The 14,335-nt window shown below is 35.7% G+C and overlaps 1 protein-coding gene across 1 annotated transcript; it reads right to left on the reverse strand.

The window, feature by feature from the left end:
- Positions 1-2,314: 2,314 nt before the first annotated feature.
- kermit (PDZ domain-containing protein GIPC-like protein kermit) lies at positions 2,315-13,305 on the reverse strand. Its single transcript, XM_089736738.1, has 4 exons — positions 12,432-13,305; positions 6,113-6,343; positions 4,559-4,810; positions 2,315-3,810 (listed from the first exon to the last, which is right to left on the reverse strand). Exons 1-4 carry the CDS (start codon positions 12,669-12,671, stop codon positions 3,571-3,573), a joined length of 963 nt encoding a protein of 320 aa, XP_089592864.1. The 5' UTR covers positions 12,672-13,305; the 3' UTR covers positions 2,315-3,570.
- Between the last annotated feature and the right edge of the window lie 1,030 nt (positions 13,306-14,335).

Raw genomic sequence — 14,335 nt, forward strand, 5'->3', positions numbered from 1 at the left:
CGCGGCCCGCACTCACTTAAAATCCTTCCAAATTATTCAATCCCGTTTTTGCAGGATAGCCGTCGGAGCCCCGTGGTTCGTCAGGAACGTCGACCTCCATGACGATCTGGACTTAGAGTCCATCAGTAAGCATCTACAGTCGGCGTCGATGCGCCACTTCGATAAAGCGGCACGACACGAGAACCCTCTCATCGTGGCCGCCGGTAACTACATTCCCGATCCTGCGGACAGAATGGAAAGCAGTCGACGTCGCCCAAAACACGTCATCTCGGATCCTCCCGATCCACTAACGGTGCTTTTAGGTACTTCAAGCACTGATCACCGCTCTCGTCGAACCCGTCGCTTGCGACGAAGGGCTCGACGAGTAAATTAACTCTCAGACACAGCCCACTGAGTTTCTCGCCGGATCTTCTCAGTGGGTCGCGTTTCCGATCCGGTGGTAGATTCTGCGAAGCACGACTCTTGCTAGGGTTCGTGTTAGCATCGTCGTCAGGTTTGAGCCCCGTGAGCTCACCTACTAGCCACGGTTACGCTGGAATAGCCGCTCCAGGCTACCAGTTTAGGTAGGAAAAAAAATAATTAAAATGTGTGCAATTCACACGTGGTAGAAGTGAAACCTTCCAAAATTAAAATACAATTATCCTAAACGTCTTAAGTATATGTAAAATTTTGTCATTAGTAAATAATTGTAAGGTAGCGCCCTCTGTGAATTGATATTTTAATTTCACGTATAATCCTAAATTAAAATTCACTACAAGAGCTTTCATACACACGTTAGTATTAAAAAATCTCACAGATGGCGCTGTATTAAATAGTATGTATCTATCTATATATTTCTGTCTCATTCTTTGCTGGCTTCATCCTACACATTTTTGTATTTGTGTCTCTTACCTGTCGTTTTTTCCGTTGCATCCAGTTTGAAACCACAACGATTCTAAAGAAGTTTTCACCTCAAAAAAAAAAATTTATACTATTAGTTATTTATTAGCTTAGGAGGGTGGATGGTAGATAAGATGAAGATGAAAACCTTTGTATTGTATAAAGTGGAAGGAAAGCACAAGTTGCTCGGCAAACTTTTTTTTTCCCTACCTATGCCGATAGCCTTGAGAGGCTATTTCATCTTCACCCTAACGTGTAGGTGAGCTCACGGGGCTCAAACCGAAAGCGTTGCCAACACTGGCCCTAGCAAGAGCAGTGCTTCGCAGAATCTACCATCGGATCGAAACGCGACTCACTGAGATGATCCGGCGAGAAACTCAGCGGGTTCATGCATGAGTTAGGTTGCATGTAGAACTCTTTGCCGAGTTCGACGAGTACGGTTACCGCAGTCCCTAAGTCTGCTATTAGTGTTAGAGCTGACTATATAGTAGTATGTAGGTCTTCAATGTATCTGACTCAGTGCAAGCAACATCCGATAAACAAAAAACGACATATAAACTCATCTCTAATTAAGTTAAATTAGACATTCAAACTTCAATTTTGTTTGTATCCAACAAAACCTTGAAGCAGTTATTAATTATTATATTTAATAATAATTCGTAAAAACGAGTATATAGTATATTCAATGATGAATTGCTCAAAATGATCACGTATGCAGTTTTTGAGTTGAAGTGCTCTGAGTTGTTTACTGGTGGTAGGACCTTTTGTGAGTCCGCGCGGGTAGGTACCACCACCCTGCCTATTTCTGCCGTGAAGTAGTAATGCGTTTCGGTTTGAAGAGTAGGGCAGCCGTTGTAACTATACTGAGGTCTTAGAACTTATATCTCAAGACGGGTGGCGCATTTACGTTGTAGATGTCTATGGGCTCCAATAACCACTTAACACCAGGTGGCCTGTTAGCTCGTCCACACATCTAAGCAAGAAAAGAAAAAAAAAGAGATAGTCCCTTAATCTTCTTTTTACTATCGCACCACCCGCTACCGGACAGAGTTCATCCACACTATCTGGAACCACTGCGCTTATCAGGACGTTTCCAGAGATATTTTTGCCATGTACAATCCGGCTTTGGAATGAACGTTACTCATTAATATTACATATTTACGTTATTTCGCAAGCACATAGTGCTCATAGAGTTGTCCTTCTTCAAAAGAGGAGAGTCCACAGCAGTAGGCAGCGACTTGGTTGTACCTTGCTGATGTCTGTGATCTACAGGGACTATTCACCATCAAGTAGGCCGTATGCTTGTCTGCCTACAGAGGCAATAAAAATATATTCTCACATCCATAATTCAAACATCTATGTCTATAGAGAAAAATGATTTATACGAAAGTACATTTCTTACCCATTCTATTGGTTGGCAAAAAAATATAATAAATTTAACTAATTTCTAGAGGTTTTTTTATTTAATAAAAAATTAAATCGATTTTCTTAATATTTTTAACAGGTCTAAACCGAACATTATGACATTGCCTCGCCTGACACACAGGCCTTAGACATGAAGTGTAACAATCTAATTATTTTATTTAGATAAGTTAGCTATATTTTCGGACACAATAAGTTACATAGGTACTCTTTCTTTATAAGCAGTTTATGACTTGATAATTTGTTAAAATTCCTATATTTTAAAGAGTCATCTGGTTACGGCTCACTCGTAAGATATACCTTAAGGAGGTTTTTCACCAGTGGCCATTAACAACTGCAAGGTCCAAAGGTTCAATGGTTCTTCTTAATGCAAATGGGTCCAAATGGCTATGGATTTACCTCAGAGATCTCATTGCCCGCTTCGACTATGGTTCTTCCCAAGTGATCGTAGCATGGAAAAAAAATCTCAGCTCATTATTACCACGCTTAGTATTGTTAAAATATGTTCAGTGTAATTCCTCAACAATATAGCTAGCTTATATTACTACAGTTTTTATAGAAAATACTATATTAAAGTAGATTCAACTTTATTTCACATAGGTGACTTACAGTCTAATGACTCGAGTAAAGACACATTAGGTGCAAAAATATGAACATCTACTTGTTAAAAACATCATCAATCTCGCTAAAACTCAAATACTTCTTAAACACACACAAATTTATAATTACTTACTACATTGCAAGTACAATTAAAAATTTATAAAACGCAGTATGTTTATTGTAATATTTTTAAATAGCACCTATAAATGCTCTTAGTAAAAATAGTGTTGCTATAGACTATAGGCTAATTATTATCATCAATCATAGGTACACAAACACTGCACACCTACTACAGAGACATGCGAATGTCAGCGCGTCCTTATAATAAATAAACATTCGTTAATAGCTGGATATTATCAGTTAGATATAAAATAATTCATTAGGCAAAGATATTGATGATGAAACCTGTTGTGTGTAGTTTCATATCGGAAATAATGATAAACACAAAAATATAGAGATATCGATAATTGTTTAAAATTACATTTTTGTTAATTTAAAGATCGTATCGAAAAGCGTTCGTCAATTTAGTAATAATGAAATATATTCTTCCTAAATTATCATTTTATCACAATCACGATTGTACTATAGGTACACGTTTCAATTTGATCTAAATACATAATTAATTCACAATAAGTGCACTTGCGTAAATTTAATCTGAGTCTTTGTGTTCTAACTGAGTCTTCCAGATCTAGCATCAGTTATAACTCCCCATAGTTCAATGATAAATTCATCTGTAAAACCAAATTCTTGAAGATCGCTGTTATCGATAGCCTCTGCGAGTTCCATAGAATTTTGTTTTCCTTCGGCAAGATCCCACATTTGCGATGCCAATTCACTATCATTGATACCCATAAATGATTCCAGTAGACCGTTGATTTTTTCAATTCCAGCCTTTGATTTGTCATCGTGCTGAAAAAATAATAATTTTGATTTTACTATCGACTGAATTATTGACTATATTTAGCAAAGATTTTGTAAATGTGTTTGTACTGTCGAATAGCAGCCTCGACACAGAATACAACTTCCTGTAGGTGTCATAAATGCGACTAAGGGATTCCCCAGAGTATGTACAGCAACGATTTGTAAGTATTAAATTGATATAACGAACGCCGGTACGTACTAAGTAAATAAAAATAATGCGGAAAAATGCAACACGTAATAACTTTGCTGTCATCAGAGATTACTCATACATCCTCACCATAAATTTACAATCAGTTGGGTCGTATAAAAACCGGTGGTAGGGAGTATTATACACGCGCACTGATAGGTACCACCGTATGAGTTATTTTTACTGCGAAGCAGCTATGCAGCTAAAGAAGGGGGCAGTGGTCATTCAATATAACTACAATGTAACTAATATATCATGTTTTGATGAATTAAAGTAGGTAGAGGTATTCAGATTGTGATGTCTAAGAGTTCCAACCAAGTGGGCTGGCGTGTAGTCAACCCAACTATACAATAAGTAATTAAAATGTTAAATCAATAACAGACTCTCGGTTCAACAGGGCTTTTTGTAGGTTGGTTGTTGGCTTCAAATTCCAAACGGTTATAATTTTTTTCTAGGTACTCTCCTCCTTCCACGTGAAGTGTTTTAGTGAGTGCTCACACAGTTTAACATATAAGGAAAATGAAAAAAAAAACATGATAAATTTCATACCTCATTTTCAATTGTTGCTTGGCCATTCGCTTTAAAACGTAGAGTTTCTTTTCCTGAGCCAAAGTTTTGTTTTTTTCCTGACCTCCCACTACCGGTTTTAGGACCGATGCTACCGAATCCGCTCTTCAATGGTTCCACCAATCGCATTATAAAAGTAGTTCCCTTCGGTATGTCTTTCAGAATTTTTGCCACCTCATAATGTCTTTTCCCAACCATATTCTCACCATTCAATTTCTCAATATGATCTCCGACCTAAATTAAAACGAGCAAGTTAACGCACTGTAATGAATTATTTCCGGTCGACTTGTGAATGAATCTGCTTTGAACGTTTGAATATCTTCACAATTATTTTTGCGTTTTCCATAACGCGGTGAACAAATTTTAATCTTAATTTTTTTTTTTTACGAGGAATATAAAATTGAAGCCGTAATTAAATTCTTGATTCCAATATACCGTAAGAGGTATCTACAATCTTTAACTTCGCTCTAACACCAGTAGCAACAAGATAAAAAAGATGACATTAAATGTTAGTTCGGTTTGCTGTTTAAGCGAGTTCTTTAATTTCAATTGTTTGCAATGTGTTGTTTTTTACTTAACAACCCTAACGATGTCAAAACGATTTGTAACCGAGATAATTGATCGGCTATCTCTGAAAGGTATCTATGATCAAGAAAGTTTGAATTCTGACTTTAGCGTCTGAATGAAGGTTTCAAATTTAATTAATTAAAGAAGATTAACATAACTCTGATATAAACGAATTTGACTAATTTAACAACACATTTCATACATAGTAACTTAAATTTATTAAAGAAACTAATCTTAAATCAAATTTACTAAGCAGGTAAATACGCGCCTACGATGTGTTCACGAACAACTTACAACAAGAAAGTAATCGTATGAATTTGCAAACCTACTAGCAGTATGGCATATTTTGAGCTCTCACTAATGCCAAAAGTATATACAATCACGATCATGCCAATTTATGCCCTGAACCAATCAATAATTTAGACTTTGATGGAAAGACTACCGCTATTACTGAGATTTTGATCTGGAGGTGGGCGAAGTCTTTCACATTGTGGTGTTTATCAGCTCAGAAAACTAGGTAATAAGATGTGTGCTTAGGGCGATTTTTTTAACGTTCTCTATAGCGTCCCTAGCGGCAAACGTAGGCAAACGTTTCAACTCCTTACTTTTTTACTGATGGTAGTACTTCTTGTGAGTCCGCACGTGTAGGTACCACCACCCTGTCTATTTCTGCCGTGAAGCAGTAATGAATTTCGGTTTGAAGGGTGGGGCAGCCGTTGTAACTATACTTTAGACACCTTAGAACTCATATCTCAAGGTGGGTGGCGGCATTTTCGTTTTAGATGTTTATGGGCTCTGGTAATCACTTAACACCAGTTGGGCTGTGAGCTCGTCCACCTATCTATGCAATAGAAAAATAAAAAAAAATATTGAGTTTACTTTTACGTTATCGAGAACGTTAAAAAACTCCCACTAAGAACACTGATCGGCCGTGAGAACATCTGTCCATCTACAACAATAAACATTTACCTCAATATGTGGTATTCTTGAAACAATGGAGCCTTCTTTAATTCTTTTTATAAATGCATAACCTGCTCCGTTATCTGTGATCGTTAATCCTAGAGCATCTTCTGTTTTAACTATTTCTATTTCCTTTGGTCGACCTTTTCTATGCGCGAAAATAAAGTCTTCTAATCCTATTTGCCCTCCGAGAAGTTTTTTCATATCCACTTTGTGAGTATTTAAAGTACAGAAAAGAATCTGAAACAAATATCCATAGATTTATCAAATTAGTTGTTATAGAAACTAAGAATACTCTAAAAGTACTTATGATACTATTTCAAAAAACACATGCGTGATATTTCACATGCGCATGTATTTAATGTACTTTTGCTATATACTGTAATGCATTTGTGATTGGTTTATGTTGTGCCTATATTGTGTTACCTAATTTGTTTCGGTGACATGATTTTATTATAATTTAATGTAATGAAGCTTTCGTAATTCTAGCGAGATAAAACATCATTAACCACGCCTCTCAAGTTTTGCGCGTGACTCGAGAATATTAATTTTCTTTTTAATCATCGTTACCTACTAATTTCGAATGATAAGCGTCATTCATAAATAAAATTGTTGGCTATTTTAGAACTATTCATTCATTACAATAATATTTAATCATTTAATCTATAAGACAAAAATCTTCCCATTAGCGCGAACAATAACCGACCAAACATTGAAGGGTTTTCCGGGGAGGAATACATGCTTAGTATTTTTTTCAAATTCCGCGATTCATAGACCTGATTAAAAATGCTTTACGCCTTAATCTCGCGTTAAACTGTAAAGTGTTAGAAACGACAGAAATAATATCGCATCATTAAAATTGAGATTGCTTAACATTTTAAGAAAATCAGCTTTATACTTCAAACGTCCTACGAACATGTGTTTTATGAGTTTATTACACTAGATCTAATGACAAATTATTATTATGTTAGCGCAAAACAGAAGTCGTATCATGACAACTTCATGGTAGGCAGCGACTTGGCTGTGCCCCAGGTATTGTGCGTCCATGATCGACGGTAACCACTTACCATCAGGTAGGCCGTATGCTAGTCTGCCTGCAAAAGCAAAAAAAAACTCACAACTTTTCATTCGTGGTAGTAGCATGTATGTGAGAATACATAGTTGTGAGATGTGAACTAAAATGATTGCATAATAATGTAAATGCAATAATATTATAGTTACACTAGTTACTTCTGCACACACTTTCTCCTAAGATCTATCCAGCCTTAAACATGTAAACATACGATAATTTTTTTGATGAGTAAAACCGTTTTGGTCAAAAATCGTTTTGTCCAAAATCTTTATAATTTATATATATATACTCTAACCTTCCTTGTTTATCCTCATTTCTATTAATGAAAACTGTATGAGAAAGAGTTGCGTGATTTAGGAGAAATAGACGAAGAAAAAGATAGGCAGACAGTGACTTTTTTATTACAATTTAAAGATCTATTATACATGTTTTGCTTTATTATGTCACGTTATTAGGATGTATGTGCAATCAATATTTAGTAGGTTTTTCGATAACATTATATATGTAAGGTTATTTAAATGATTAAATGGATAATTAAATGGATGCATGGACTTAGGTATAACTATTTGAGAACTTGTAAGAACTATAAACAATTTTGCTAAGGAAACAGTTTTAAATTGGTGCGGCTTGGAGGTACATATCACAAAGAAAGGTCACAGGCGGTCGCATCACGATGCTCAGCAATGAGCGATCGATTGATGGAGGTGGAGAAGGAGGTCCATGTAATAGTTTAGTGTGCCTTCGGTTTTTAAGTACTTTAGTACCTATATCGAGTGGTGAAAGTCTATTTGGTTTAAGAGACATTTATTAAATGCAAGTTTACAGGATAACCATTTAAAGTTTTAAATTTGGAATAAATATCATAACAAAAAACGTCTTCAGCTATTTGAACGGAGTAAACTTAATTGATGTTCAATTAAAAACATGGAACTGTTGCTGCCAATAAATACCAAATAGAACGCATCTTTAATTATAAAGATAAAGCGAAATGTCACTTAAATCAAATACCCTTTCACACCTCGATATGATGGAGAAGATCTGTGCGGTCTATATGACTTGACATAATGTTATACAAAAACTCTATACTAGACATTCTGTAAAGGCGACTAAGGGACTCATCGGGGAATAGGCAGCGGCGTTCACTGAATATTCTACCAACGTGCTGTAATTACCAACCGCCACTTACTGAGACGTATACAACGGTAAGCCCGCACTTGTAGGTTCATTCTGGCTATTTTTGCCACAATGAAGCTATGCGTTCCGATTTGATGGGTGGAATAAAATCGAGACCTTAACCTCATGTCTCAGGGTGGAGATATTGGTTTCCTGACTTCTTCTTTAAAGTTTTCCTCCAAGCGGGCCGTGAGTTTAATCACCCATCTAAGCAATAAAGCAACTTCATATTTCATGGAATTTAATATAATTTTTATATTATTTCAATTTAAATGACGTAATGGAAGGACCAAGTAGGATTAGCTTATTCTAAAGTGCAGTAACTGTTCAAAAAAATTCAAAAGAAACTTTAACATATTTTGGATATTCACGGTTTATGTAGCTTTACTCTTTTTTTCATTTTTGGCGAATATATTCTATTAGATAATAGATACTGACAAAACAACGGTCATGAACGATTTCGTTTATCATTAGTTTGTTAGAAGTTTGTATGAAGGATACATTAATGATCGATATACGACGGTATATTCTAGGCGATGCGACGTCACAAGCGTTTAGTTATTAAAATTCGGAGACACTTAAATGGTGTTTAGTTGTAAGGTTAGTTTTTATATAGTGTACATAGTTTGTCTTCCAAAAAATTTAATAAAAAAAAACCGGCATTCTAGAACGAAGCTGCTGGAAACAGATACTAAGCACACATTATGTTATACATATATTTACATCACTTACTTAATAATTATGGCGTTATTAGTTACTATTGTGAAAAGCATTCAAAACAATGCAACTAATTATTTTAATTAACAATTGTACGATTCTTTTAATTGCGAAAAAGGTAGACGAAATTATAGCCTACAGCTAATGCACAGTTGGGGGAAACGACAAGGGAAGATATTCCATAACGGGTATTCGCGCTCAATACACCGACCATGCAAATTTAGGTGCTCGGAACATGTACTACATATTCAAACTTGTAAATGTCATTAACTTTAGTCGGATTTTTGTCAAATAACTTTTGTTCTGCAATCGCTACAGCTACATACAGACAAACCGCTGCTTGCTGCTTGTATAACAGTAAGCTCCCACAAATATGGTAAAAGAAGGTGCTACTTAAAATCCGGCTTTGGATTGAACTCCCATCAGACTCAGTCAACTCACAGTATGACATTATCTTCAATCACGGTTTGTAAAGACATCTTAGCAATAAGTAAGAGCTTGGCTGCACCTTTCATATTGCCGATAATTGTATATCTAGATGTTATACTGAGCTTTTGTTCGGTTTTAACTTAATATGCAGGTATGTGTGGTCAAGTGCGATTTCTCAACATGTACGTGTACAGTTCATGCGGTCCTTGACCCACGAGGAGTAGGTCAACGCACAGGCATATGTATACGCCGGCGAAGCGTATCTGCAGTCATTCCATCACTTGCCGTGTTCGTTTGTATGACACGAGAGCGAGACTGCGCCCCTGGGACGGACGATCCACTTCCTGGCTCGGCCATGCGTAGTTCCGCACGAAATGACACTTTCAACTTAGTGTCATAAAACAGATTTACTAACAATAATATATTTAGTCATCATCGAAACACAAATATCCTTCTAAAGTTCAACAGGATCCGAAAACATATGAGAATGAGTACGATCCGAAATCGAGTCGAACGAACACGTGGGCAACAATTAATCTTTGATAATATAATCGACTATTAATTTAAGTGCTCGTAAGTTAAACATAAAACGTTTCGTTAATGTTCAAGTACATACAAGTCAAATCAGTTTGCAGCAATCTTCAGCAATCATGTTGAAAAGAAGTTGCCTGAATCCTATTATCAAAATTCTCACCATAAAACCTTGGTCGTAAAGAAGCCTTGAATATTTTCACAAGGCGTAAAATATCAGGAAATTAGCGACCATGCTATTTTCGCCGCTGACCTTTACAGGCGATAAGTGAGCTATATGCAGACTTCGGGTGTACTGGTCGTTTATCATGATAATTTCTGCTAGCATAGGTATGCTGTAGGTAGTACTAGGTATGTACCTATTACTGCTCGACATTTACGATGAAAGGAATGAGAGTTATTTTTGTTTCCATCTTAGACATTTATACTGCAAGCAAGTAACCCAACATTTGTTAAGTTATAGAAGTTTTACAATCGAATTTTTTTATTGAATTTGATTGGAATATCTTACGGTAAACTAAGTAGTCTTAGACACCATAAATCATAATGTGAATAGGTAACTAGCTAATAGATCAAAATTACACAATAACATTAGTTGATGACGCACCAACATTGTTAACGTAAAATATTTTCTTATCGCGGTTTACATTTTGTTACACTCATAGTTGGTTTCAAAAATACTATTGAATAATGAAACACTCTTTTTATGTAAATTTATGGCAAACTGCGAGATACTAAGCTGTTCGTTTGCGCGTCTATTAGACCGGCATTTTTAAGGCAACATTTTAAATAAATGTAACAGAATCTATTTCCAAAAGTAAAAAATATATATTAAAACCATAACATTACATAACATTCCTCGTCGTTATTTGAATGCAAGCCGGGCGTGACGAAAATAGTTTATGGACTGCTCTAAAATAGGATTTTAATACTTATAGATATTGTGTATAAAATATACTCTAAGGAGTACATCGTCCGAATTCCATACCCGATTGGAACCAGTATAGGTATTTACCAAATATATTTGGTATTCGAGGCCTACTTACGTTACTTCGTTTTTTGTGTTCACGGACGCGGTGGGCTCATCTACAATGTGCTGTTTTGTACCTAACTCCAATTAAGTAACTGGTATTTAAATTTTCATTTATAAATAATAAGTTTACAAAACTTGGTTATTTATTCGATCGAGAACCACGCAAGAGCTACTGAAAAAAATGTATTTTTTGTTTATAATGTTTCGATTTGTTTAAGTGTGAAAATTCCATAAATATTCTGCTGAGCTGAGTCGAAATATAAAACTCTTGTTTAAATTTTCTTGTTTCAATGAATTCATATAAAAATGCTGACTTTTCATCAAATTTCAAAAATCAATACAACATTAACTATATGTTAATATTACTTATAAATATAAATTATTATATATTTTGCTTCATTTTACCCTGTTTGCCGTTTTATATTACATAGTTACTTTTATAGTTCATTATCAGGAAGAGAGTGAAGTTAGCCGTAATACCGCTCAAAATTCTTACTATTGTATTTCAATGATTCTAATTCTATCACAAAAGATGAGTTAATAAATCAAATTAGGCCGAGACAACTTCCATACTCTTCCATGCGCTCTCGAGATCAGAAAGTCAAAATTAAATAAATTATAACTTTTATTATTTTTCTAGATACAAAAGCAAAAAAAATTGTTGCAAAATCCGCATAAGGACAGAAACATTATACGCACACAGATAGGAAATACCTAACATTTTTGTTTAATGTTCAAGGTCATCATTATAACCTTATTAGATCACAAAACAGACCAGACTAACATGGATTGGTGAACTTGATATCGGCAGTAAAATCGTTAATAACACACTGGTAAAAAAACCGTAAGAACCGTAAGTATATATGTATGTGTATACCGAACATATAAGTATGAAGACGATGTAGAGTCAATATTTAAGTATGTGAGAATACATTATCAGTACTTAGATCATCATTAACAGCAATAATAGTGGATTAGAGTAGAAAATACCCAGCAATTTTTCTACTCCACCTATAGTTTATTTTACGTAACAATATCATTAGGTATTAGTCATATCTGTAATAAGTAAATAGTAAGGCTTTGCGAAGAAACATATTTTCCGTACAATGTGGCATACAGCAAGTACCATAAATTGTGTTAATAATAATTGTTGATTTAAGCATACGTAATGATACACCTACAAGTAAAACATCAATATTAGTTAATTGGATTATAAAGTTAAATTATGTTTAAGCATACATAGTGATATAAACATTACAAAAAAATTGCCACGACTAATCAGATGACTGACATACGGTGTTTCCAATGAAATAAGATACTTAAATCAAATTCAGGATAACCATAAATACCTACAAAACAAATAAGTAACTTACATCTTCGGGTGAAAATTCGTAACATTCTGCTATCTTCTCATATAATTCTTTGACGTTAGAGAAACCAGAGATGAGGCCCAATGGACTTCCGTGAGCTTGCTGACAGTGGAAGACCAGTTGTGACTTCTGCGTACCGTTGTTATTATCGACTCCATTAGACTGTGATTCAGTATCTTCTACTGGTGTGGGTGGTACCGGTGGCGGCGTGTATTTAGGCGCTTTCTTTTTAAATAACGACATAGTATAAGAACACTTTATAACGGCAGTATTTTTCTTTCAACAAAAACGACAGTCCGCGCACATTCTCTACCCATGTACCGTAAAATTTTAATCACCACAAGGCCGCTTATCTTGTGAAAACTTTAAAATATATCGCCGCGTCATAGCACAAGATAACTTATCGCCCAATGGCGATATTTGATGATTATATTGTGATGTTCAGTGAGACTGTACACATTGAATTCGACGACGCTACGCAAGTGTGGTTGCCCTGGCGGACGAATGGAAACTGTGTGAATTGTGAGTGAAATGACTGGCATTGACTGGCGCAGTGCAGTGAGCCTGATTACTCGGCCACGATAACATTCTTTCAAGAGCGGAGAGCACCACTAAGCTTAAAGCTAAATTACGAACACTGCCATTTGTTGATTTGACTCACTGAATTTAAAATTGCGACATTCATGCACTGGTATTTGAGTATTGTTCTAAATTTATACTAAAACGAAAGCGCAACGTGTTCAACCTGTTCCTCGTGTACAGCGCCATTACTGAATATTCGGAACGTCGCACTATTGTCAATTAAGTATACCCACTTAGCAGCTAAAAGGAAATAGCTCTCTGTTTGTGCAACTGCGTCTCTTGTTGTAGAACAGCCACGACTATCCCCAACAAAAAATAACTTTGCGGAAAAGAAAATTATAGATTGGTATTAAATGGATTTTCGCATATTCACTTAGATATATTATTGCTATTTTGATCGCATCCAATGTATTAATTAGACATTCATTACATTTTCTTTGCTCAGAATTTTCATGATATACTAACATATCTAGCTTTAACTTTATAAGAGAGTACAGACGTAGTCTTCCTGATGAATGGTGGGTGTAGCCGGTGAAGGTAAGTATTCAAAATGTTTATTTCAATAAATGCTATGAATCTATCTCTACACATAAATACAAAGTCGATATAAAAAGCCATGATCCAGCCATGGATCCAGTTTAGAAAATGTTAAAACCAGAGCGAATTTTTTGAAGCTTGCTTCCTAGCTCTTATACTTACTTGAAACGAGAAGTTAGGTAAATACTAATTTATCTCACCTTCAACCTACTGTTGTACTGTGACGTTTTCTTATTTCTTATATAAGTGGACAAGCTCACGATCCACCTGGTGTTAAGTGGTTACCTGAGGCCAAAGACATCAAAAATTCCACAATCCATCTTGAGACATGAGTTCAAAGTGTCATTTTTATAGTTTAACGGCTGCCTCGCCCTTCAAACCGAAACGCATTACTGGATGTTTAAGCAGGATGTTACCCGTAAGGACTCATAAGACGCCTTACCACCAATAAGTATTCATGAATGATTTCCACGGTAAAACAACATCGTGTAATAAATAAAACCAGCACAATCTATTTTATGTATTTACTAGGGGTAGGGCGCATTTGAAGGCGCCCTACCCCTAGTAAATGAATGCTGACAGCCATCACTACAACACATATTCACCCGATACGACCCGGCTTCAACCCCGTTTCTGATGGGCAGATCGATTTTAACCCTCTGCAGTCGTATGCCTTTTTTTTGCTTAGATGGGTGGACGAGCTCACAGCCCACTTGGTGCTAAGTGGTTACTGGAGCCCATAGACACATACGACGTAAATGCCCCACCCACCTTGAGATATAAGTTCT

Source organism: Bombyx mandarina, chromosome 22 (assembly GCF_030267445.1).
Source record: "Bombyx mandarina strain Sakado chromosome 22, ASM3026744v2".
Lineage (NCBI taxonomy): Eukaryota > Metazoa > Arthropoda > Insecta > Lepidoptera > Bombycidae > Bombyx > Bombyx mandarina.

Coding starts and splice junctions, on each gene's coding strand:
- kermit (XM_089736738.1), bottom strand. CDS start 12,671: ATGTCGTTATTTAAAAAGAAAGCGCCTAAATACACGCCGCCACCGGTA. Junction 4,811..6,112: donor CAAGAATACCACATATTGAG/GTAAATGTTTAT, acceptor GTTTTAATTTAG/GTCGGAGATCATATTGAGAA. Junction 3,811..4,558: donor AAGCAACAATTGAAAATGAG/GTATGAAATTTA, acceptor TTATTTTTTCAG/CACGATGACAAATCAAAGGC.